The sequence below is a fragment of the Kickxella alabastrina genome (assembly GCF_025024165.1).
Source record: "Kickxella alabastrina strain RSA 675 chromosome Unknown BX661scaffold_18, whole genome shotgun sequence".
NCBI lineage: Eukaryota > Fungi > Kickxellomycota > Kickxellomycetes > Kickxellales > Kickxellaceae > Kickxella > Kickxella alabastrina.
In genome coordinates this window covers 123116-148530 of record NW_026251489.1, presented here as the reverse complement: position 1 = coordinate 148530, position 25415 = coordinate 123116, and the positions used below count along the sequence as shown (strand labels likewise).

General features: G+C 50.7%; 8 protein-coding genes across 8 annotated transcripts; 5 read left to right on the top strand and 3 right to left on the bottom strand.

Moving 5' to 3' along the window:
- Positions 1 to 703: 703 nt before the first annotated feature.
- On the top strand, positions 704 to 1828 carry BX661DRAFT_185402 (uncharacterized protein). Its single transcript, XM_051536765.1, has 3 exons — positions 704 to 806; positions 910 to 1043; positions 1171 to 1828. The coding sequence occupies exons 1-3, from the start codon at positions 763 to 765 to the stop codon at positions 1557 to 1559; spliced, it is 567 nt and encodes a 188-aa protein (XP_051390151.1). The 5' UTR covers positions 704 to 762; the 3' UTR covers positions 1560 to 1828.
- Positions 1426 to 2545, bottom strand: BX661DRAFT_43708 (uncharacterized protein). The gene has a single exon (XM_051539170.1). The coding sequence runs from the start codon at positions 2250 to 2252 to the stop codon at positions 1527 to 1529; it is 726 nt and encodes a 241-aa protein (XP_051390150.1). The 5' UTR covers positions 2253 to 2545; the 3' UTR covers positions 1426 to 1526.
- Positions 2546 to 2966: 421 nt separating this feature from the next.
- Positions 2967 to 3702, top strand: BX661DRAFT_185387 (uncharacterized protein). The gene has a single exon (XM_051536764.1). It carries the CDS (start codon positions 2995 to 2997, stop codon positions 3667 to 3669), a length of 675 nt encoding a protein of 224 aa, XP_051390149.1. The 5' UTR covers positions 2967 to 2994; the 3' UTR covers positions 3670 to 3702.
- Positions 3703 to 5242: 1540 nt separating this feature from the next.
- Positions 5243 to 6601, bottom strand: BX661DRAFT_185385 (putative SUI2-translation initiation factor eIF-2 alpha chain). Its single transcript, XM_051536763.1, has one exon. The coding sequence runs from the start codon at positions 6427 to 6429 to the stop codon at positions 5518 to 5520; it is 912 nt and encodes a 303-aa protein (XP_051390148.1). The 5' UTR covers positions 6430 to 6601; the 3' UTR covers positions 5243 to 5517.
- A 5531-nt stretch (positions 6602 to 12132) lies between these two features.
- On the top strand, positions 12133 to 12735 carry BX661DRAFT_126523 (Rho GTPase activation protein; the record flags this gene model as incomplete). Its single annotated transcript, XM_051532468.1, has 1 exon — positions 12133 to 12735. A coding segment is annotated over one exon (603 nt), but the record flags the coding sequence as incomplete, so codon positions are not given.
- Positions 12736 to 13051: 316 nt separating this feature from the next.
- On the top strand, positions 13052 to 15350 carry BX661DRAFT_185381 (uncharacterized protein). The gene is made up of 2 exons (XM_051536762.1): positions 13052 to 14141; positions 14241 to 15350. The coding sequence occupies exons 1-2, from the start codon at positions 13087 to 13089 to the stop codon at positions 15211 to 15213; spliced, it is 2028 nt and encodes a 675-aa protein (XP_051390146.1). The 5' UTR covers positions 13052 to 13086; the 3' UTR covers positions 15214 to 15350.
- Positions 15351 to 15701: 351 nt separating this feature from the next.
- BX661DRAFT_199646 (SNF2 family N-terminal domain-containing protein) lies at positions 15702 to 21314 on the top strand (the record flags this gene model as incomplete). The annotated part of the gene is made up of 4 exons (XM_051538346.1): positions 15702 to 15848; positions 15891 to 15986; positions 16024 to 17670; positions 17715 to 21314. 4 exons carry the CDS (start codon positions 15702 to 15704, stop codon positions 21312 to 21314), a joined length of 5490 nt encoding a protein of 1829 aa, XP_051390145.1.
- Positions 21315 to 21401: 87 nt separating this feature from the next.
- Positions 21402 to 25212, bottom strand: BX661DRAFT_43691 (P-loop containing nucleoside triphosphate hydrolase protein). Its single transcript, XM_051539169.1, has 2 exons — positions 23828 to 25212; positions 21402 to 23739 (listed from the first exon to the last, which is right to left on the bottom strand). Exons 1-2 carry the CDS (start codon positions 25123 to 25125, stop codon positions 21549 to 21551), a joined length of 3489 nt encoding a protein of 1162 aa, XP_051390144.1. The 5' UTR covers positions 25126 to 25212; the 3' UTR covers positions 21402 to 21548.
- Between the last annotated feature and the right edge of the window lie 203 nt (positions 25213 to 25415).

Here is a 25415-nt window from a genome sequence, read left to right as displayed (position 1 = left end):
ATTTGGTATTGTTTATAGCAACAAAATAATTTTTATTTGTATTGTTTGCGTGTTTTCATTTTTCATTTTGCAATTCGCTCACTCACTTTCCAGCTTGAAAGATACTCTAAATAACAAGTAAAAAATTAATCAAATTTTTTGATGCCATTGATTCAGAATAAACAAGTATTTGGCTCGACAACAAAAAGTTGTTATTGGACTTTTGGTGCCAATTCCTATTTTTGCAAATAGAATTATCCAACAAACTAAGCGCTAAAAGAAAATATGCGCTTAGCAATTGCACTGCTCATAAATGGAGTGTATTGCATATATTACTCGCATACATTCTATATTATATATTTTGTATGCCATATTCTATATTCACCTTCAATATCAAAATGTCGTGTAAATCTTTTTTTTGTTGTCATCACCAAGAATGAATCCAGCTCGTGATTGCTCAAATCAATAACCATGCGAACCTGCTTCAGAGTGAAATATAAACAGATTATTTCAAACTCGTGGGCAAACATTTTGTTTTCGGTTATTCCAATAAAAATATAAAATAAAATCACATTCCTTTTCTCTTTTTATGCTTCCGCGATTATTCTAATACATTTTACTTCAATTTTACCTTTTTATATTATTCATTCTTAAAGTCAAATATTTTTAACTTCACATCTCGCTTCCATTCCAATTCCAATTCCAATTTCCATTTCCATTTCCAATTCTCACTTTCACTTTCACACTCATACTATTTTTTTTACCATTAAAGCCACCTTCGCCATGTCCGCTGTTGTTCTGCGAAAGAGAGTCCATCAAAATGACTGGTGCAGCCAGTCACTGCAAAGCGGCATAAGCGACAGATGAACTCTTCTCAGCCAACAAACACAAAGAGAAAGGCAGCCGCGGCCTCCAAGCAGGCACCGTCAGGCGAGAGAGCAAGGAAAACGCGGATACTGTTGCCAACGCTGCGCAGCCACAAAACAACAGAAAACGCGTGTACAAGAAGAAAGCAGCCCCACGCCAGAACAAAGCCCAGCCTGTGCCTATTACGCCGTCCGATAGTAAGTGTTTGTTTGTTTTATTTGCAGACAGCTGCACATGCCGACACATATTCTTGCGGCCAGCGTAAAGTGCTTTGGTGCGCTCACAGCATACTAACAGCATTTTATTATTCTAAATTGTTTTTAGGCAGCAACACAAAAGAAGGCAGTCCGGCTGGTGACGAGCAGGTCGACGCAGCACCCGGCCCTTGCCCCAGCAACGCCCATATTGATGCCAAGCCCAGCTCGTCGGAAAGACAAAAGATGTTTGAGCGTATGGAGCCGGCTATGTGCGAGTTAAGGCGACATCTCAGCGGACCACATCCCAGCGTCGTCGAACTGGCACCACCAGTGGCTGCGGAATACAAGCAGAGGGCGGCCACAGTTGCTGATATTGTTCACCGGGCCATGGAGCAGCTTTCATCTGGCTCCAAGCACACGCCGGCCGGCGACTTGGCTATTTTGGAAGAGCTCATCAACGCCGACTCGGTCTGGCCCGTTAGGCTAGCTCGCTCGAGCTACGCCGCCATTGATTAGTTGGCGAGCAAGCTCAGGCAGGACTACAATGCGCTTTCCAGGTGGACAGGCACACACACATCTAGGGACCACAACGGAAGCAGCAGCAGTGGCGACGTGAGCAAGGGCGCCGAGACATTTACCTCGTTCGTATCTCGTATTATTCAGGGGATGCATCAGCATGCCAATGGAGAGCAAGGGCGCCCCGAGCCACGCCGAGTGCTCATTCCGTCCACTGCGCCAATCAGCACTACAAGTACTGGAGACGACTGCACCCACCAGACCACTGTTCGGATTGGCTTGGGAATCGACTCTACGCTGGCCACTGTCGCTACGACTGATAGCTCCGAGGCAACGTTGGACGGCAATGTAGACGTAATCGACAACAACGATGAGTGATACGCCGGTCTGTTTGCCGCCATCGAGGTCGGGAAGGGCTCGTCGTCGGATGACGTGGACGATGCCGCGCTGCAGCTGTCTAAACACTGTCGCCGCATTTATCGCGCGCAGCCCAACCGGCGCTTTGTGTGGGGCCTGACTATTTGCAGCAGCTCTGTCCAGGCATACTTGTTTGGATGCAGTTTTGTTCTGGTCTCTGAAGCCATGGACATTTGCACCGAGGCGGGCCGCAGCGAGGTCATCAAGCTGTTTGTTAATTTGTCCTTTAGCGAGGACCACCGGCTGGGTTTCGACCCAAGCATTAAGCACTTGCATGACCTCGACTGTTGGGAGATTACGGTTCCTGGCACAGCCACCACGGACAGTGCTGACAGCACGGACAGCAGCGGTGGCAATTCCGGTTCTTATGGATCTACTGGACGCACATTCTACAGTAGCCACATATTAATTGAGGCTAGTCATTTGTTTGGGCGGCTCACGCGGTGCTTCCTAGCAACAGATAAGAAGCCAACCAGAGACAGTCGCATCAGAAGCAAGGACTGCACCGTTTTTATCAAGGACGCTTGGACCGAGGTGGCTGATGGAAGTGGCGACAATGACGTGCGCGACGAGGTTGCCCATCTGCGCAAGATCACCCGGACACTCGAGCGCTATCCAGAGCTTGCGGGCACATACCCGGTCCTCGAAGCCGGCGGTCGCATTAAATTCCAGTGCTGCAGCAGCAATACATATACCGAGGACACGACACGCAGTATTCTTGGGGACCTATTTGACAATGTCACAGTCGGCGAGAAGATTCGGAAGCTGCCATTTTGTGCACACAAGCGCATTGCCACGTCGCCGATTGGCATGCCACTTGATAGACTCCAGTCCATTCCTGAGCTGATCATCGCTGTTGCTGATGCTATGCGCGCTCACCACGCCATTGCCGAGCACTGTAATATATTGCACCGTGATATCTCAGCAGGCAACTTTTTTCCGGCGTATGATGGATGGCACCGTCAAGGGCATGTTGATTGATTTTGACCATGCGATCGACTGCGAGAATCTGGACGCGATGCCGCAAAATGAGCATATCGGCACACTGAATTTCATGAGCGTGAACAACCTCGAGGGCAACAGCAACAAGCGCACCGAGCTCGACGACTGGGAGGCACTGATTTATGTCTTGGTGTGGCTCGGGACATTTGGACTCAATGGCATGTCTAAATATGACAGTGACACAGATGAGCACAGAAGGATTGCAGGTGCTAAAATCAACTATTGGGTTGACAGCACAACATTGAAGGACATTGCCAGATACAAGCGCGACAATTTGGACAACAGTTCCAGTTTTAAATCTATTCTCAACGAGTTTGATAGTAGTGTGGATCATATCAATGTTCTTGCAGAATTGTTGATTATGATGCGCAATATTCTAATCGACAATGCGGGATGCAGTGAGAATGGCAGGGATGCAAATATGAAACAGCCTTTTAACCATGGCAACTGTGAATCATCCGCCTCAAAAGTCACGCCTAGTTCACTTTCTCCATTATCCAAATCCGCATTGCCGGTTGAATGGCGAGACGATATGAACACTCCAATGATTGATCCGTTTAAAGTGCGCACTGGCATGGCACCAACTATTGCCAAGGAGCTGTTGGCCATTTTGGAGAATGTCGTTGAGTATTGCCGAGAATTATTGAGCGAGGCAGGAACTGAGAGCAACGAGCCAAACGCGACGAATTAGTTAATTTGTTCATTTTTAGGGAAGCTAATTTTGAAATTTATTTTTTTACATATTATGAATTGATTAAATATACAGCAGACATTAAAATTGTCAATTTTTTGAACCATCAACTTTTGTATTTGGTGTATCTTTTACCCTGATGGCCCAAACAACATCTCGGTAATATTATTAGTATACAGTAAACCCACTGCACACATCAGTAAAACTTGCACAAATGGTTGCTAGTTTGTTGTACAAATCAATATTAAAAACCAACTTTTTAGAATTTATGCGTGGATTCTTAAAATTAAAATTTTGTATAAAATATATAAAGCCTAAACTTAAAAAATTGAGCACCAGGTTTAGAAGCGGCCTATTAACGACAAATATAATTTTAAATTATAGCTGTGCATTTTTATTCTGTATTACCAAGAGTATATTTATACTTTTATAGCAATTAAATCAATTCCTTTTGTAGTTTTTACTATTTTTAAGTCATGGTCATCACTTGCAACAAGGCCAACAGCATTAAGTCAATGACTCACAACGGCTTCACTTCTACAGAAATTAGCAACAGAATACACATCAAGCTAAGCACAATTATAATGCATCTTAGTTGGCACTTTATCTACAGCGAAAGGCCCAAGGGGGGTTGCCCTACGATTTTGACCAAAGATGACGAAATCTTTATTCAAAGATTTATTTATCACAGGGAAGTAATTGACATTGCTACACTTACCAAAAAGCTGTCAAAGGAGAGAGGGATTCAACTAAATAGGCAGACTATTCAGAGATACCTTGTTCACATTTAGCATCATTCTTGTGTTGTGAGGCAAAAACCATTTGTCACCAAAAACAACCAAAAGTTGCGGTACAGATGGGCAAAATAACACGAAGAGTGGATCAAATTGGATTGGGAGCAGGTTTTTTTGGACAGATGGATTTAAGCTTATGTGCTTTGATACTAGCCACAGGAGGTTTGCAACCAAAGGAGACAACAACGGGATGACGGCCAAATATATTCAGCCTACTATGGAATATAATGGTAGGTCTTTGATGGTGTGGAATGCTTTCCATGCTAATGGTACAATCCCCTTGGCTTATATTGAGGATAATATGAGCAATACCATGTACATTCAAATACTGAAAATAAATTTGGTACCCGCTTTGGAGAGTATCAATCTCCCAAATGGAGTCAGTGTTATTTTTCAGCAGGACAATGACTCTAAGCACACAGCCCATGAGACTGGCAACAGGCTACATAATCACAATATCAGTGTCTTGCCATGACCATCATAATCTCCCAACCTCAATCCTATCAAAAACCTTTGGGGTCTGCTGAAAACCCACCTTTGCAACTATGACACTCATTCGAAAAAACATTGATGAACTATTCGAGCGAGCACATAATTATTGGGCAACTGTTTCAGCTACTACTCTAGAAAATTTAGCACATTCAATGCCCAAGTGCATAAGAACAGCCATACACTCATGAGGGCTTCCTGTTTAAAACATACAAAAAGATCTATTAGACACAAAACATTTATTATGATTTTAATGATTTTATAAATTAATTTTTAATTTTTAATACATTGCCATTAAAAAATTTATTATCCCACCACAAGCAACTTGTAACCATCTTATATAAACACTTTAAGTAAATGTTTATCGTTCTAATGATAATTTTAGGCAAGCGAGTGGAAGGAAATTGGTTTAAGGATAAGCTGAAAAGGATGAAATAGAAATTAAAAAAATCGACAGTTTTCATGTCTGCTGCAGTGTGTATTTGATATGTTTGAACTAAACATGCAAGTAAAAGATTATTCCTCATAAAACAAATTTAATCCAAAAATCTCTTTTTTTTCTTTTTTAAATCTCATCACCCGAGTCCATATCATCATCACCAGCGACCTCCGTGTTCTCACGCTCAGCACGAGCCATATAATCCTTAAGCTCCTTCTCCTCCGTCTCACTCACAGCCTTTGGCGCCATCGTAACCTTCAACGATCCGCCCTCCTCAACAATAACCTTGCGCACGGCCTCAATAGCCTTCTCCATAAGCAGCAAGTCCCCAGCCTTATCAATTGACATCGTCGCAATGCTGTACTGCGGCGGCGCAATCAGGGTGATTTTCAGCGGACAGGTTTCAGTAGACACAGCTTCGCCAGCCTTGAGTGCGCGGCGAATAGCCTCGATGCCCTGGTACTCGGCGCAGACAACTTCAATATCAGCACGCAGCTTGGCGCGCTGCGGGGTGAGACGGCGGGCAATCAGGTGCATGAGCTCCTCCTGGACATTCGCCTCCAGATTGAACTCACCAAAGACAGCCTCCGGGTCAAGAATAGCCGCCTTAAAGGCATCAAAAGCATGGCCGTACTTCTTGTACAAAGGCCAGGCGAACTTTTGGTAGAGCTCCTCGATGTCCACGTCGAGCTTCTTCGCCAGGTTGGACATGATCAGGTGAACTTGCTTGGACTTTTGGTACTTCTCCTCGCAAGCCGCCGCTTCCTCGCGGTTGACGCGGCTCTTGGACAAGTCAATGTATCCTTTGCTCTTGTCCACACGGCAGACGGAGACGGCCTCGTGGCGGCCGACGCGGATGAGCGATTGGACGGAGCGGATACGGCGGCGGGAGAGCTCTGCCATGGGAATCATACCCTCGATGTTGCCGTACTCCTCGAGCTGCACGTATGCGCCAATCTCCTTGATGCTGGTGATTTTGACCATGACAATGTCGTCAATCTCGGGAAAATCGGCTTCGTAAAAGCGACACGACGACATTTTTATTTATGTAAATTGAATAAAGCCTGTAAGCTGATTTGAAAATAATTGGTGGCTGGTATAAGTGAATAAAATATCAAGATTGAGATTCTGAAAGAAAAAAGGATTGAATTTTGGGCTCGTTGGAAAGTTTGCCTTCAATTGCCCTCTTTTCTATTTTTGCTTGTTCGCCTGCCCCAAAGAAAAATTAAATTCATTTGAATTTTTACTTTTCTGACTCACTGGGCGCGATAATTTCCTGCCATGACTTTGAGCGCAAGCACCACTCGAGAGAGAAAGAAAGAGAGGGAAAAATTATTTTTAATTATTTAATCACAGCCCCTCCACCCCCACCCCCTACGATCAAGAGTGATTTCAAAGTTTCAAATGTCTTTCGTCACTTGCAGATTGCATAAAACAAAGCCCGCTCTCGAAGAAAGAAAAAAAGGTTAAAATCTTTAATTTTTTTCACACTATACTTGCATCACTTTACTCTTCTCCAGTTTTTTCCCTCCAGGTTTTTATTTTATTTTTTTACATGTACTTTATATCCACACTTTAAGCTCTCCCCAATGCACGACTTTTGCGTAACGTCCTTTACGTCGCCGACATACTGCAAGTATTGCAGTGGGTTTCTCTGGGGCGTAGCTAAGCAGGGCGTCCGATGCAATAAATGCCAGATCACAGCACACAAGAAATGCGCACTAAAGCATACCAGCGACTGCAAACAACAAACCAACACCACCGCCAACAACGGCGGCTCATCCCCTCCTCCGCCTCCTCCGCCTCCTCCGCCTCCTCCGCCTCATCCGCCTCATCCGCTTCCTCCACGACAATGCGCGAAGACACAGCAGAGTATATTAAGCAGCTGGACAAGGAATTCTGGCAGCAAGTGGAGGAGGAAACCAAGATCAACGACCTGGTCTCGGCGCAAACTGAGCAGCCGCTGTCATTATTTCAGACTCTGCCGACAAACTTTATCCAGTTTACGGCTAAATCAGCGCCCATCAGTGTGGTGCATCGGGGTGTGACGCGGATACTCATGTGGAAGAGGCCCAGGGATTCAGTGGTTGCAATGGTTGTCTACTCGATGTACTGCTTGCGGCCTAATCTGCTGCTGGCCACGCCGCTTGGGCTGATGATTGCGTATATTATATTTAATTATTATAATAGCGGGTACGCGGACAGCGGAGACGCAGGGGATGGAGGGTCGGGTTTGTCCTTGGCATCTTCGTCTTTGTCTTCGCCGTCGATGTCGCCGCCGCCGTCGCTTCCGGCTGCGTTGCCGCGGACATCGTCGACGCAGCAGCAGAGGCAGGGCCTGGGGCTGCTGAACTCGGGGTTCTTCAACATTGTTCCCTTGGCGTCAGTGGCGTCGCCAGCAATGGGGGCCATGCGCAGCGTGAGCAGTAGCGGCGCCGGTAGTGGCGGCGGCGGGCTTGGGTCGCAGAGTGGCAGCGCGGGACTGCGGGAGCGCAAGCGCAGCCATACAGTGATCAAACCGTATCCGCAAATCACCAGCGACCGGGCTTCCTCAGCTCTACCGGCAACCAAGAGCCGGGTGCTTGTGCGCTCGCGCAGCGGCACTGACAAAAGCAGCGGAAGCAGCGGGCCCAAGGCGGTGGATCTGGAGCGGCTCCTGGGCGTTGCTAGCTTTGGCAGTGCCAAGTACACGGACAACGTGCATACAACGCAGACGATCACCGGGTCGTACGTGCAGGCGTACGATTGGGTGGCAGCGCACCACTGCTTGGTTGATTGGTCGCAGCCACAGGAGACGCGACGGATCCTGGCCCTGTGCCTGTGGATGCAGGCGGCGCTGGTTGTGGTTGTGTACTGGGTTCCGTGGTATCTTTTGTTTTTGGGCATGGGGAATGCTGGGTTGTTGGCGATGTCGCCGCACGTGCGCGCGTTCGCAAGGGTGTATGGCGCCGAGGTGCTTGCTTATGGGCGGGAGCGCGTGGAGGCGTGGGTGCGGTGTGTGAGGCGGTTTGCGGTATGGCGGAGGAGGGGGAGGCAGCCCGAAGCTGCTGACCAGCGCAGGGTGTTTTCGTCGCCGGCGCTGTTGGCACAGGAGGACAGCGATGCAGAGAGCGATGGCGGGTATCGCACGCCACCTTTGCTCTCGCTGGGTGGCTCGGCAGCGGCCAGCTCGCCGACGCTTTGTCGGCAGGGCAGCGTGGGACGCATCTGGTCAGCGTGTTTGAGAACCAGCGGTGGTGGCTCGGGCTCGGGTGGATTCCGCGGCTCGGCAGTGGTGAGCGCGGAAAGTGGAGCGACGAGTCGGGCAAGCAGGGGTACGCGTCGCTGAGCGATTTTCTGCCAGGCGCTGGGTATGAGTGGGCGGACGGTGGCGGTGGCGGTGACGGCGACGGGTGGGAGATTGACCGAGAGTGGGCGCTGCCTGTAGTACCGGATGACGAGGGCTGGGTGTATACGGACAACTTCTGGAAGCGCCCTGCGCAGGGGGCGTCGCCGGTGTCGTCGTATACGAGGCGCCGCAAGTGGGTGCGCCGGGTGCGGCCCCGCTCAAGGCCACTTTTATAAAAACCAGTTTAGGCTTGCTTCTATTTTTGTACCTTTTCGCTCCTCATTCATTCATTCATGCACGGACGCATCATCATTATTATTTTTTGGCATGAATGCATTCATTCCAAATATAGGTTTTCTAAAATGGAAAAATATAAAATTTCGTTATTAATCAGTCGTTTTATAGGCACATATTCATTGTGGATCTAGACATCCTTTTCCTATCATTTTTTGTTTTGCTGGGTTTCGACATGTCTGTGCGTTAATGTACAGTTTTCAAGGTACTACTATATTACCCCGCATAACTAAAAAAATCAAATTTCAATTGAAAAGAGCGGGGTTAAAAAAGGTGTTTATATATTTTTTGTTAACTATTTTGTCCGAATGTCCGACTTTCATTTATTTTTATCTTTTTTCTGTCTCGGGCTTTGAAGATATCTCAAAGCAAACAATAACAAAAATAATAAACATCGTTTTATTCCAAAAACATTTTCAGTAGAATTTGCTTCTTGTTTTATCTTTACTCTTTGTTTTTTATTTAGGCTCGGTGCCATTTAATTCACAAGCACACACACACACATATATATATACAAGAGGTAAGAACAGCAACACGTATGTCCATAGCATCGGGCTGGGTGTTTTATACACGCTAATATGTTTATATCTGAATGCGAATATGTAAAGATTGCAAATACAATTGAAACCACTCTTTTTTTCTTTTCTCTCCGAAAAATGGGGTGGTAAAAAAAGGGGGAGGGGCGTGAGGACGATGATGACAGGGGAAAATAAAAAAGGGGGAGAGAAAGAGAGGGGTGTTGTAAAATATATAAAAAAAATGCATTCATTCTTGCGTATATGTATGCGTTGTTTTATTTCTTGAAGAGTTTGAATTTTCATTTTCCATTTTCCATTTTTTTACTTTGGAATTCTAATTTTCATTCCATATTATTTTTATTTTTCCTTGTAACCAAACCACTTTGAGAAATATAAAGTTTTAAAAAAAGGCTAATGAACTAACATTTTGTTCTCTTTAACACTCGCAATAAAAAGCAGTTCAGCTCTCTATAGTTGTTAACAAAAACAAAACAAAACAAAACACACCACACACACACACACACCTCGTCCCTCCTTCCCGAAAAAATAACCCGCCTTTATATATTTTTCTCTCCCTCGCTTTCTTGCTTTTTTCTTTAGTCGTCTCATTTCATAATTATATTTTCTACTTTAATATTCTACGCTAAAAAATACCATTCGTCTTTTTCTATTTTTTTTTCCTTTTTCCAATTCCTTCTTTATTAATTGCACACACAAAAACACTTTCATATAAACACATCCACATTCTACAGAAATGAACGCAGACGCAGCAAAACCAGAAGTAGGCGGGCGGCGGTTAAACAACATGGGTCATTCAGCAGCAGCAGCATCGGCGGGGGACTCAACAGGAACAGAGCCGTATTACACTACACAGCCAACAAACTACTCCAGCAACAGCAACACCACCAACAACGCTGATGACCGGAGACAGCGCATAGCCGAGGACAGCAGCGGATACGGCAGCGTCGGCAAAAAGCGGAGTCGCTCGTACGTCAGCAGTCTCCACGAGTACCAGTTCCACAATCTCTCTGCACACGCACACGCACAGCACCGGCAGCACCAGAGCCAGGCCAGAGCCAGAGCCAGAACCAGAACCAGAACCAGGACCAAGCGGATGGCCCGCAGACGGTGACTGCGCGAATGGTCGATCCACAGGCGAGCTCGCAGCCGCTGGGCTGGGCGCCGTGCCCCGGACGAGGGGGTTTCGCACTGCCAGCGGCAGCGGCAGTGGCGGGCATCCGCGGTACGACGCCGAGTTCTACCACACAGCGCAAGCGCAGCCGACGTTAGCGGCCTGGCATTGGCGGACAGCCGCGGGTATTTGGATTCGGGTCTCGGATACTACCAGCCGCATGCGCTGCGCGCAGACACGCGGGCAGCCCAGGGATTTTACTCCGAGCCCAACTCTGCGTCCGCGTCGCCGGTACACGCCATGCCGCCGGGCGGACACCCGTTTGCCGCCCGCCCGGCTTCATCTGCGGATGCAGCGAATGGCTCGGGCGCGGGGTGCTGCGATATGGCGTTTCGCCGCCATCCGCTGCGGGGCTGGCTCCTTGGGCGTGGTTTTTCCGGAATCAGCGGCGTGGGGGCCATATCAACAACGGTGGGCGGAAACGCCAGCAGCAGCAGCAATGAGGAAAGGGAAGAGGCAGCGGCAGCGGCAGTAGCGCTGAGAAGTCTGCTGGCTGTATGGCAGTAGCTACGCCCAGATGTCAGGCGAAGTGGGGTCGCCGGCCTTTGCACAGACTCGGCCGCGCCTTCCATTCCAGCGGCAGCGGCAGTGGGCTGCAGCAAACCGCGGACTATCCCCCAACGCCGTCCGTTGGCTCATCAGTCTCGGCCACTGCGTTTTCTGCACGGACCGCCACAACCAACACCAGAACCAACAGCAGCACCAGCACCAGCACCAGCACCAGCAGCGGGCGCAGTCGCATCACCAGGGCTACGGCTTATCGTCGCAGGGCATGCATCAGCATAACGCACATATGTTTTCATCGGGAGCCAACGCCAACAGGCATTCTACAGCGGGGACAACTAATCGGGACAGTGTGTTTCTGCGGCTCAAGGATAAGATTATGCATTTCAAACCCAGGTCCAGACCACAGAGCGATATAGTTACGGATAAGAGAAGCCCGTATCAGCATCAGGGCAGCAGCATAGCGCCTCGGGTGTCGGAATGGCTGGTTCATCGTCTTTCAATAAGATCAGTCGTGGCAACAGTAAGTACTTCAAATCAAGTAACCTCTTTTTTTGCTTGATTCATGTTTTTTCTTTGTTGGCTCAACTGTTGCTTGTGTTTTCTATTTTTGTTTTCTTTCTTTCTGCCAAAAGAGATGAAGCAAAATATTGGGGGAGGGGGGTCAACAAAAAAAAACAGTATAAAAAAGTGAGCGAATTTCAACACTTGCATTTTATTTTCTTTCTTTCAATCATGCATGGCCATATGACCAATGCTGCATTGCTTCCATTCTATTAATACGCTTTTTTATTTCACTCCGCCTCAGCCGATGATCATCAACAACTGATTTCACAATAATCTTCGTAATCTCGTTTTCATTTCATTCTATGTGGCATTAAGTAGGCACGAGCTCCGAGGCGCAGCTGTTCGGCATGCCGCTAAGCGTGGCAGTCAAGGCAGCGGGGGTGTGCGTCGGCATTGTGGCGTCCAGCCAAGAGCCGTGCGTAGTGCCGACAGTGGTGGCGGTGTGCGGGCGGCATCTTCGGGCGCAGGGCCAACAGACGCAGGGCATATTCCGGGTCAACGGGTCAATGAAGCGCGTGCAGCGGTTGCAGGACTCCTTTAACGAGCGGCCGCACTACGGGCGGTTCACAGAGTGGACCAGCTACACGCTGCACGATGCAGCGACTATTCTACGACGCTACCTGATCTCGCTGCCTGAATCTGTAATCTCCGTGGACTTTTACAGCGCGTTTCTGGATAAACTCGCTGAGCCATTGTCGGATGACCGCAAGGCCAGCGATTATGGCGAGATGATCGCAAGACTGGAGCCTGAGCCGCGCCATACTCTGCTATATATGCTGGAACTTCTGGCAGTGTTTGCACTGCCGCGGAATAGCGAGCGCACATTGATGAATGCATCAAATCTGGCCGCTGTTCTGCAGCCGTGCTTGCTCGTGCACCCCGGTCACGTCGCCAATCCGCATGAGTACGGAAAGGCCAAGGATGTAGTTGAGTTTCTCATTGTGCATGCCGCGCAGATGTATCCGCCGAGTAATGGCAGGTCCGCCGGTGCTGCTTCTTCTGGTACTGCTGGCAGGGCTGATGCCGACCTGGAGTACGTGCTCGTCGATCAGGAGGGCGGGCGCGTCGGCGCCGGGCTGATTGTGTTTGACGACGACGCTGACCGCACGGGCGCTGTGGACGACAGCGAGACACTGGGTGTTGCCCCAGACAACACCGGTGAGCAGCCGGCGCCCAACCTGGACGCTGCAGAGATGGACGGCGAGGGGAATTCCTCGTGGCAGCCGCAGCCGCAGCCACAGCCACAGCCACAGCCGCTGCCACTGCCGCCGCGTGGTGACTCGCTGGTGACAATGAATATGGTGATGTCGACGCCAGTTATGGGCACGACCGACAGTGCGCGGACATCGCAGGTGCGGTCGCTGGGCTCAGTCACAGCGCGGCTGTACGACCCGACGCCTCCGCTGCACGATCCGGCACCGACACCGCCACTGATGCCGCCTGGAGCCAACGACATGCCCATGTCGCCGTCCAGCCAATCGAGCGCCAGGTGGCAGTTCAACCGGTCGAGCGCTGCCATTTTGCCGGCGTCCCCGGCGCACGCGGCAACCGTGATGTTGCCGAGGGCGGATCGGCAGGTACGCCGGTCGATGTCGTTTGCTGTGCCGCCGCCGATCCACCAAACGGTGTCCGGCGACCATGCGGACGTTGGCCGCTTGTCCAAGGACCTAATGGACCGGTCGACCAGCGCTGTGCTTGCAGCCAGGCGAGTCGGTGGCGCGGGCGCTGGTGGTGGCCTGGGAAGACGTGTTGTACCGTTGGTCCCTGTGCAGACGGCGTCCACGGACTGTGAGGAGTTGGCCCCGGGCGGCATGGGGGCGTATGTGCAGTCGCCGACAATGTCCTCGCAGAGGGCGCATCATGCGGTGATCCACAGTCCGCTGTTGCCGTCGATGGCCAAATACAGCAGCAATGCTAGCCAGCAGGTGCACACCGGAAGACCGATTCCCATGCAAGTGTTTTCCCCAAAGATCGGCGGTGGTGCTTCGGTGATTTCGTCGGTGACACATGGGAATATAGCCCGCACGACGCGGCTTTCTGAGAGCAGTAGTGGCAGCCGGTCTGCTGCTGCTGGTGATTACCACCAGCAACATAGCCATCATGGCCAGCATAGTCAGAATAGTCAGAAGCCGGGATTAGCTGCGAATTTCTCCGAGGCGCAGCAGCAGAAGCTCCATCCTATTGGGAGAGCCGATCCCATGTTCATGCGGCAGCAGATGCAGCAGATGCAAATCCAGTATCCGGCAACCGTGTCGTCTCCTGGCGGCAACAACTACATCCAGCAATATGAAGCGGATGCTAAGGTATTTCAGATGCAGAGACACAATTTTGCATCACCACAGCAGCAGGCGCCGCCGCCATTGGCCGAGTCTAATCGGGACAAAGTCAGCATGACACGTCTGAAAAACATGTTTAGGATTGGCGGGAACGGAGCCAGCAGCAGCAGCAGCAGCAGCAGCAAGGAATTACTGGCAGCGGACGTGCTGTCTTACCAGCAGCCGCAGCAGCAGCCTAACCACCAGCAGCATCAGTACAACTTTCAACAAATCCAGCCGCGCTCCCTAGACACCGTTGTTATACCCCGGAAGCCGCGGCAACCACAGGGTGCAGTGATATACGAGAATGGTAGCAACAGCAACAGCAGTATGGCCAATCATATCCAGGTGATGGTCCCCGCCGGACACCTCTCCATTGTGTACCCGGACTCGCCCATGTCTAAGGCTGACACGCTGCGGCGCAGCAGCATAGACTCTCTGACGATGCGCTTAGCCCAGAGCAATCTTAACCTCACATCGGCAGGACCACCAGCGTCCACTGCTGCTAATGTGCACGCATATTTGGTTGATCCTGACCGCCCCAACAGCGTGAACCTCCATGCAACACCTTCAAACTCTACGACGCTGCATTCCATCAGCCATCTTCAGCAGCAGCAGCACCAGCAGACGTATACGCGTCGGGCAGGGAATATTGTTTTGGGCACTGGGAGCAGCAACCAAATGTACTCCATGCAGAGGATGGCCGATAGCGACAGCAGGATCGCCGAGCGGGGTCGCGACGACTACGGCTTGCCAGATATTTCGTCTACCGGATCACCGCTGATGCCCGCCGGGTACGAGCTCGGTGCTGCTAGCCGAGACTCTATCTATATGCAGTTGCAGCATCCACAAAACACCAGTGGTGGTGGTGGTGATGGTTGGCCTAGAGGGATGAGTCGCAAGGAATTGACAGATGATGAGTTATACGTTGAGGGAAATGGTGGTAGTCCGAGAAGATCCAGATCTCTGCGTAACACCATTACTTCGCTGAGACGCAGGCTGTCAAAGTCCAGCAGAAATGGATCCGGTGCTGGCGCTGGCGCTGGGGGGAATCCCGAGAGCTCACTGGATGCGCTTGTGCCGCAGGGAGCCGGCGCCCAGTAATTCTCTGCAGTTTTTTTTACATCGACGCGACCCGATCATTTTGAGGAACGAATTGCTTTTCCTTTTTTTGTGTTTTTTATTTAATGTTTAATTTTTTGGGCACATATTTATACTATGTTGTTGGTGGGGAACACGTGAAGTAGTACATCACATTGTTTTCGTTTTCAGTTTTCGGGTGGGGGATTTTTGAGATTTTTTTCTACTTCTTTGTGCGCGTCAAGCCAATCACAGAATTTTTTTTGTTCTCGATATGCCAAGCCAACAATATTTTTTATTTTTTATTTATTTGTTTTAGGCTGGAAAGGAAAATCCCACAAAGTATAAATACAACACATGCTTTCACCGCCACTAACCCAAAAAAAATTGCATCAGTTTTTTTTTTTCAAAATTATTTACTAACAACCCACCACCACAATTTCTTTATTTTCCTTGATCACACACACCTTTTTGGTTAATTACTTAATTTACGATCCCGTGATTCCTGATTAATGACAACGCGTTTGGACAGGCTGGTGGGATTACTGGATAGCGGAGCAACCTCAGTGGTGCGAGCAACAGCGGCGCGACAAATCGGCGGAATCCAAAAGCAGCATCCAGAGGAGCTTTTCCAGCTCCTGGGCCGCGTATACGAGTTCGTGGGGAGTAAAAGCTGGGATACACGCGTGGCGGCAGCTCAGGCCATCGAGGCTATAGCCAAAGAAGTCCCCGAGTGGGATCCCAACAGCACCACCGACATGAAACCCCCTCCTTCTCTCACCCTCAATCAGCAGTCTGTAGATGAGCGCGGGGAGGAGGGGGGGGGCAGCGGAGGACGTGGATGAGGATGTAGAGGGGCTTTTGGAGTTTGGGCAGTTTAATGTTGATTCGGTTATCAAGCACGGCAGGCTTTTGCTGGGGTCTGCTGGGCGCGAGTACGAGGATGACGGCTTGCAGGGGTTGGATCCGGCGGCGCGCATCGCCGCGCAGCGCGTGCAGATGCGCAAGAGACTAGGGATTGGCGCGGAATTCCTCGGCGACGACCTGCTGGCCGACGAGGATTTGGCCGCAAAGCCCGTTGTGGCGCGTCCGCAGCCAGTGGCTGTCAAGACAGAGCAACAACAGCATCCAGCGGTGGCAGTGGGCGGCGGCGATGAGGGCGAGGCAGCGATCGACATGAGCACGCTGAGTGCACGCGAGCGCAACCGGCTGAAGCGCAAGGCGCGACTGGATGCCGGGAAGAACAAGAAGAAGAGCAAGGCGGACATGAGCGGCAACGGCAGCAGCGGGCCATCTGTCGAGCAGGCCGTAGTGACGGAGCAGTCGGTGACGGAACAGGCCGGCGGCAGCGCTCTGGTGGTTGAGGCCACCAGGGCTGGTGCACGCGAGGCGCTTTTCGCCATCAGTGCCGGGCGCTGGGCGTTCGCTGGCCTCGTCGGCGTTCTCTCCGTCGACCTTTTTGACGCCACATGGGAGGTGCGCCACGGTGCCGGCATGGCACTGCGCTCGGTGCTCAAGCACCACGGCTTTGGCGCCGGCCGCCGTGCTGGCTGCTCTGCTGCGCAGAACTCCACGCGCAACCAGCGGTTCCTCGAGGACCTGTGTGTGCGGCTGTGCTGTGTTTTTGCGCTTGACCGATTTGGCGACTTTGTCGCCGACCATGTGGTGGCGCCTGTCCGCGAGACCTGCGCCCAGGCCCTGGGTGCTGCCAGCCGGTTCGCCGCCCAGCGGTTGGTGCAGCGCACGCAGGAGGCGTTGTTGCAGCTTGTTGAGCGCGGCTCGGGCACGTGGGAAGTCAGACACGCGGGGCTCTCGGCCCTGCGCTATGTCGTTGCCGTGCGCAAGGACCTTGCCCCTCTGCTGGCTGGTGGCGCCCTGGATGCTGCGCTTGGCGCGTTGCGTGCGTCCGACGACGATGTGCGCGCGGTGGCCGCCGAGACGCTGCTGCCCCTGGCTGACACGCTGGTGACCTGTCAGCCGCACCGCTTACTTGATGTTGTGGCCGCTGCGTGGGCCGCCCTGGGCTGTGCCTCCGATGACCTGGCGGCTGCCGCGGCCGCCGTGCTGGCGCTCCTCGCCAGGCTTTTTGCACATAATGCCGTGCGCGACGCTGTGGCTCATGCCGAGGACCCGCAGTTTGCGCTGTCGCAGCTTGTCCCACGCCTGCACCTGTTTATGCGCCACGCACTTGCCGGCGTCAGGCGCGCCTGCTTGGAGACGCTGCTGGCAATGTCGGAGATGCCTGGTGGCGTGTGCTCTGCGCAGCTCCTGCAGCTTGTCTACCAGAACGTGCTTCTGGAGACTACCGAGGACATCCGCCGTCTGTCGCTGCAGCTCTGGGATCGGTTGCTCTTACAGCAGGTCAACGGGATGGAGGTTGAGCCCAGGTCTCTTGTCGAGATGTTTGCCCTGGCAGCCACCCCCGTGGGCGCCCCGATGCCGCGCAACCTGCTGCTTGACCCCCTGCAGGCAGCAGCGGCGGTGGCGCCGCCAGACACAATGTGGATGCGCCCATGGTTTCGCAGGACCTGGGCTTGATCTCGCGCGACACCATTGTGCGCTGCCGCGTTGAGGCTGCCGCTGCCCTGGGTCGGCTGGCCGCCAGCTGTGCCAGCATTCCACTGCGCGCCGAGTTGTTCGGCTCGCTTTTGCTCAATGCCCTGGTGTCGCATCGCGCGCTGGAGCAGCAGCTGGCTGCTGTGGTTGCCGAGGAAATGGCCATGGCCGAGCGCCCGATCGACAGCCTGATGCTTGGCGAGCCCTTTACCGCGCCCCAGCTTATTGACCAGCTGCGCCAGACGCTTCAGGTCGCATTGGCCCGCGAAGAGCCCTACCTGGATACCTGCGGGGCGCTCCTGCGCGTGCGCAGCGACTGTCTGCATCTCCTCGATCTCGTCGATGCCCGGCAGCGGCCTGCAGTACCTGAAGCGGCCGAATTTTCAATGGCGTTCGCTGACGCCCTGCTCGCGCAGACCGCCGATGTAGCGGCTTTGTCTGAGCGCCGACTGCGGCTGGGCGCGTCGGCCGAGTATTGGCGTCAGCTGCACATGCAGCTCGATGTGGCGGCCAAGGCGGCTCTGGCCGGCGCCCTGGTGGCCATGGGCCGGCTGCCCGCCAAGCTCAACGCCATCCTACGGTCTCTCATGACTGCCATCAAGTCCGAGCCCTGCGCGCTTCTGCAGCAGAGAGCCGCGACGGCGGCAGCGAGACTGGCTGCGCTGTGCTACTGCGCCTGCGACCCTCCGCGTGCCGCTCCAGCGGACAAGATGGTGCGCAACCTGGCGACCTTTGCGTGCTCCGATCCAACATCAACGCCCGTGTTTGCGCAGCGTGTGTCCCAGACCGAGTCCATCTTGATGCTCGAGATGGTCCAGCGCGAGCAGGCTACCGCTGCTTCTTCTTCGTCTGCCACACAGCAGCAGGGCGGCAAAGCGGAGCAGCAGTCGTCTGGGGATGCCTCGATGGCACAGGCGGCGTCAGCCAGTGCGCAGGCGAGCCATCGCAAGAAACGGCGCGGTGCCGCCAAGGGTTCCACCAACTCTGGCTCTAATATTGCAGCGGCAGTGGAGGAGGAGGAGGCTGTACCGTTGGTTGCCGCCGTGCTATCCGAGGAGCAGGGGCGCGAGCAGGCCGCTCGCCTGATTGTGCGCGGCGCTGAGGCTGCGCTGAGCGCCATTGCAACGCTCTTTGGCGCCAGTCTGGTTGACCGTGTGCCGCGCCTCTGGGAATGCGTCACCTTGCCGCTCGCTCAGGCTTACTCTGCCGACCCTGATGGCGCCGACGCTCGCTTTAACGTCAATGCCGAGGCTGCGCAGGCAGTCATCGACGCGCTGCGCGTGCTCTTGACCCTGGCTCCTGCCCTGCACCCCGACCTGCACGGCCACTTGGTGGCTACGCTGCCCTGGGCTATGCGCGCGCTGCTCAGCCGCTTCTCGGCCATCCGGCATATGGCCGCGCGCACGATCGCCGAGCTTTGCCGCGTGGCGACCACGGCTTCAATGCAGGCGTTCATCCAGACAGCGCTTCCCGTACTGGGCGAGTCCACCCGAGTGTCGTGTCGCCAGGGCGTCGCCGAGGCCATTTACTATACGATCCAGCGCCTGGACGACCACATTCTGCTGCCCTACGTGACCTTCCTCATGGTTCCTGTTCTAGGGCGCATGAGCGACTCTAACGAGCAGACCCGGCTTGTGTGCACCAATTGCTTTGCGCAGCTGATTAAGCTAGTGCCACTGGAGGCCGACATCCCTGACCCGCCGGGCATCTCCGCCGATCTGGTGGCGCAGCGCGAGCACGAGCGCAAGTTTTTGGCACAGCTGATGGACCCCACGAAGCTCGAGCCCTTCCGTATCCCCGTCACCATCAAAGCCACGCTGCGCAAGTACCAACAGGAGGGCGTCGACTGGCTGGCGTTCCTCAACAAGTACGAGCTGCACGGAATTCTCTGCGACGACATGGGGCTGGGCAAGACCCTGCAAACCATCTGTATTGTGGCTTCGGACCATCATGCGCGCAGGGACAAAGAGCCACTGCCTACCCTGGTTGTGTGCCCGCCGACACTGATCGGTCACTGGGAACAGGAGATTCAGCGGTACGCCGAGAATCTGCGCCCTCTCTGCTACGCCGGCCCCCCGGCCGAGCGCCGGCCGCTGCTGCCGCGCATCCAGGACAACTCATGCGATGTCGTCATCATGTCCTACGACGTCGTCCGCAACGACATTGACCTTTTGTCCGCGATCAACTGGAACTACTGCATCCTCGATGAGGGCCATGTCATTAAGAACGCGCGCACGAAACTGACCCAAGCCGTCAAGCGCGTGCACGCCCGCCATCGCCTTATTCTTTCGGGCACGCCCGTGCAGAACAACGTCATTGAGCTGTGGTCTTTGTTTGATTTCCTGATGCCTGGGTTCTTGGGTACCGAGCGCCAGTTCAACGAGCAGTACGGCAAGCCTATCTTGGCCTCGAGGGATGCCAAGCAGATGTCCGCGCAACAGGTCAGTGGCGAGACAGCGCTGAAGCAGCTGCACAAGCAGGTACTTCCCTTCTTGCTGCGGCGCATGAAGGAGGACGTGCTGAGCGACTTGCCACCCAAGATCATACAGGACTACTACTGCGAGCTATCGCCGTTGCAAAAATTCTTGTATGAGGAGTTTGCCAAATCCTCGGTCACCGGCAACCTCAAAAAGTCGCTTGGCATGGCCGAAGACACTGTCACGGCGCCCTCGACAGCGGTGTCTACCGCGGCAACAGCAGCAAAAGAGCAAAAGCCGGCAACGCATGTGTTCCAGGCGCTCCAGTACCTGCGCAAGCTCTGCAACCACCCGGCGCTGGTGCTTTCGCCGAAGCATCCCTTGTACAATCAGGTCGTGGCAGATCTGCGCAAGCGCGATGCCAACTTGCACTCGCTCGATATTGCGCCCAAGATGCAGGCGCTCAAGGACCTGCTCAACCAATGCGGCATTGGTCTCCCCCCATCCGACGAGGATATTGATGTGAGCGCGTCACATCGCGTGCTTATTTTCTGTCAGCACAGGGAGATGATCGAGCGCATTGAGCAGGATCTGTTCCAACTTCATATGCCCCAGGTCACGCATATGCGCGTCGACGGTACTGTTGAGGCCCGCCGTCGCCAAGAGATCGTTACCCGGTTTAATGCCGATCCCACCATCGACTGCCTTCTCCTCACCACACACGTCGGCGGCCTCGGACTCAACCTTACAGGCGCAGACACGGTCATTTTCGTTGAGCACGATTACAATCCGGCGATGGATCTTCAGGCAATGGACCGCGCGCACCGGCTGGGCCAGACAAAGGTTGTGAATGTGTATAGGCTTATTACGCGGAATACTCTAGAGGAGAAGATCATGGGTCTGCAGGCGTTCAAGCTGCATATGGCTAACACTATTGTCAACCAACAGAACGCTGGCTTGGCATCCATGAATACTGATCAGCTGCTGGACCTGTTTGATGTATCACCGCCCAAGAAGAACAAGCCAAAGGATGAAGGTGAAGGCACAAAGTCTATGGCCAAGGCCCTTGAGGGTTTGGAGGACCTATGGGATACGAACCAGTATGAGGACGAGTACAACTTGGATAACTTTATTTCATCGTTGCAGCAGTGAACAATTCCATTTTTACTTGTTTATTAATGTTTACTCACATAAAATTTATTTTCAACTAAAAATTGCGAGTATAGTTTAAATTTAATTGATATGTTTAACTTGCTGCTAGCGAATATATCCGTTAACAACGAATTTGATCGAATATATGCTTATGACAATGAAAAGTTTATATATTTTGGCAAGGCGCACACATCTAACAAATAAACTTATTTTTTTAAATCTAATAATTGGTAATTACTCGCCCTGGTTGAGCTTCATGCTCTCGACCATCTGCGAGAAATGGCTGTTCTTGTCAGCGAGCAGGCTGTCTGGCCTGTCAAACTCTGCCATCTGGCCATGGTCCATGACCAGGATGCGGTCGCTGTCCATGACAGTGCCCAGCCGATGTGCAATGGTCAGCACAGTACAACCCTTAAACTCCTTGCGGATCACCTTTTGCATGATCTGGTCAGTCTTGGTATCCATGTTGGCCGTCGCTTCGTCCAGGATGACAATCTTGCGCTGCCAAAGCAGAGCTCTACAAAGACTGATGAGCTGCCGCTGGCCAACACTAAAATTGTTACCACCCTTTTCAACCCATTTGTCCAGCCCAACACCCTCAACCCACGGCCCTTCGTTGGAATATTCATCATTCTTTTCGATATAAATGCCTGTTGGTGTCTCCAGAAGGTCGCTGACTTGGCCTACGCGAATAGCCGCCCATACTTCGTCGTCAGTGTACTTATTGCTTGGATCAAGATTGTCGCGAATAGTTCCTGCAAACAGTACTGGATCTTGTGGAATGATGGCAATGCGCGACCGGAGGTCCTGCAGGCCCATTTTTGAAATGTCAACTCCGTCAACGACAATTTGACCACTGGCTGGCTCGACCAAGCGCATCAGAGCATATGTAATCGAGCTCTTTCCAGCACCTGTGCGGCCGACAATGCCGATTTTCTCGTTTTTACCAACTGTGAAAGAAAGATCCTTGATGACCAAATCCAACTCTGAGCGATATCGCATATTGTAATTACGAAATTCAATCACGCCATTCTGCGGCCAACTGGGTTCTGGCCTTGAATTCTCAATGATAGCCGGCGCTTCGCGCTCAAGCTCCTCAATGTATGTGTAGGTAGGCAAGCAGTCGTTATAAATATGCTCTTTAGAGTGTTTAATCCAAGCAATTTTGTCCAAACAGGTTTTGAATTCTTTCAACAATGAAGTAGCTACATCAATGTGGGCTGTTGTTAAGGTGGATTTTGAATTTATGTGCAGCCAAATATTCAAAAGAAGGAACGCCGAAACAGCCAATTCATTACAAAAGTCCAGTATCAAACCTTTAGCATAATATGCCATACGTCGATTATGTACTATCAGTATATAATATATACTAGAAATATTATAATGGGCAAGATACCTTTCTGATATGTTATGAATGCGTATATATGGTCTGCTGCCTAATATAAAGTTTGAAATCTCCAGGATAGACCGAATATCATATTTTTTCATCAGTGGCCTACATTTTTCATCAAACACGTTTATGGCGCTATTTGACACAAAAGTACAAACAATTATTACAAACACAAACAAAATCAGTATTGGCGCCACATTTGCCATTTGTACAATAACTGAAATGGCTATAAAAACGTGGCGGAGTATTTTGGCAGAAAAATGTGGCATAAAAACATCTGAAATATTTGAAATATTTGAAATGTACACATTCGAAATTGCCGATGCGGAGAGCCTCTCTGCAATTGGCAGGGGCATGGACAAAATGCTGTTTATGAGCATACTTCTTAATCTTTGCGCTAATTTATCGCTCCAATATTTATTACTCACCCAATCCTCAAGCTTCCTAAGCTGCCATCTAACTACCCCAACAATTGCATTAATAACCAAATACGTTTTTAACGATAATATCATGGTTGCTGGGTTTTCATCTGTTATTAAATCCACCTTCCAGCTGTTACTATAGTACAAGGCATAGGTATTAACCATTTTTAATAAAATTATCGATGCCATAGTCAAATAGCCGCTGTTTTTTAGATACCACCACACATGCACCGGTTTTAAGGTTGAGTTGCCATCTTCAGGGCGGATTGTGAACGTGCCATTATCATTGGTCAAATTATTTATATCACTGGTGCTGCCAATATCCAAACTGTCGAATATCTCTAGAGTATCCAATTCATCAGTATCTTTCACAATGGTTGCTTCAAACTGTGCGGGTGTCTGCTCAACTACTTCAGCACATCCATCAGCAAGCGTAATGACCTTGTTGCTGAATGGGACCAGGTGCTCCGCATGAGTGACCAGAATTCGTGTTTTGTCGCTTATTATGCCGCCACTAATCAATACATGCTCGACAACATGCCGCTCGACTTGCGCATCGACAGCCGAAAGCAAGTCATCAAAGATGTACACGTCTGCTTGCAGATACAGCGCCCTACAAATGAAAAATAAATTAACAAGAAGCTTAGTATACAATTCGCTTTGGTTTTAACTTTTTTTACTTTTTACATTTTTCAACTTACCTTGCTAAACCCAGCCGAGCCTTTTGTCCGCCTGACAGATTGATGCCATTGCGGCCAATCTCGGTCATATCACCAGCAGGAAGATGCTTGACGTCTTCTGTCAAAGCACTGGCTTCAATCACTCGGTGGAACAGTTTATCGTCGTACTCGGCACCCATGAGCACGTTTTCGCGGAATGTGGCATTAATTACAAAAGCCTCTTGGCACATATACGCAATACTGCCGCGCACACAGCTTTGGCCGCTGGTAATTGGCATCTCGCCACAAAGGCCAGAAAGAAGAGACGACTTGCCGCTTCCGATTCTTCCGACAACAGTGACAAACTCGCCGGCCTCTATACGCATTGACATTGGCTTGAGTGCAAACTTGTTTTCACCCCAGCTGAACATGCAATCCGTTAGCTCCACTGCAGCTTCGCTGTCTAGACCTTTGGACTGACGCTTAGTGTAGCGATTATCATCTGGTTTGATCACATTTTCAATAAACTTTATCTGTGAACTAAAGTACTCATAATTATTGAATTGATCTATAACCAATTTTGTAAAATTTGTGAGCGATTTGATACAACCCAAAAGGAAAGCAATATTAGCATACGTAATGCTGTTATTGTTTGAGCGGCCAATGAATGCCAGCAGAGTAATTGCAGATGATATGTGTAATGTGGCGCAACTGAGGTTATTAACAAGAAATTTTGCAACTTGCCAATGGATTGGTATAATAATTTTTATCTGTGTACTACATTTAATATTTTCTTTAAACAGCTTGTCCCAGGCATAAAACTTGATACCTCGCAGATTATCAATAACATTGATTGGTTTCTCGTAATACTTTAGCGGATTTTTTAATATTTTATTTTTTTTGAGCTCAATAATTTTTGCATTCATTAATTTCTTGAGCCATATTTCGATACCCGTGACAATAATTGGAATCACAAAAAGCCGTCCAATTTGATTATACATTATCCAAACATTGACTGATTCGCTTATCAATGATCCATTGCATTTTGCAATATCTGTAAGCTTACGAGCAAATAAAGGTATACTCAACAATACTTTTCTGTTAAAATCTTTATTACGAATATTGATGGATTCTTTCAATATTTCACTTTTAAGCATTTCTTTAATCCTAAAATAACAGAAATTTGTATAATTATCAATATATCGTTTGACACATTTTGAAATGACCAGGCTTTGCCAAATGGCAAACAACATGGCCAATTTCATATAGTTAATAGGGTCACTGCTTCCAATGATTGTGAGCAGCGAAAACAGCACAAAACGTCGTTTGAGCATTAGCATATTTTTCAATGCATTGCCAAAAGCAATTGTAATCAGTCCTTTCCACTCGGCCGCAACCAAAAAGCGAATGACGAAATACCTATTTTAAAATAAAAAAAGCAAAAAACGGCATGCAAATTGAGTTTTACCATATATAACGCAGAGCATAAACGCAAATACACAAGCCAAATATGCCTACCTTTTTGAAGTGTCCATCTTAATATTGCTGTATTTGGCAAACAAACCAATTTTTTGCTCTGAATCAACTATATCTTCAATATTCAGCTTACGCTGACTTGCTAGCCTGATCA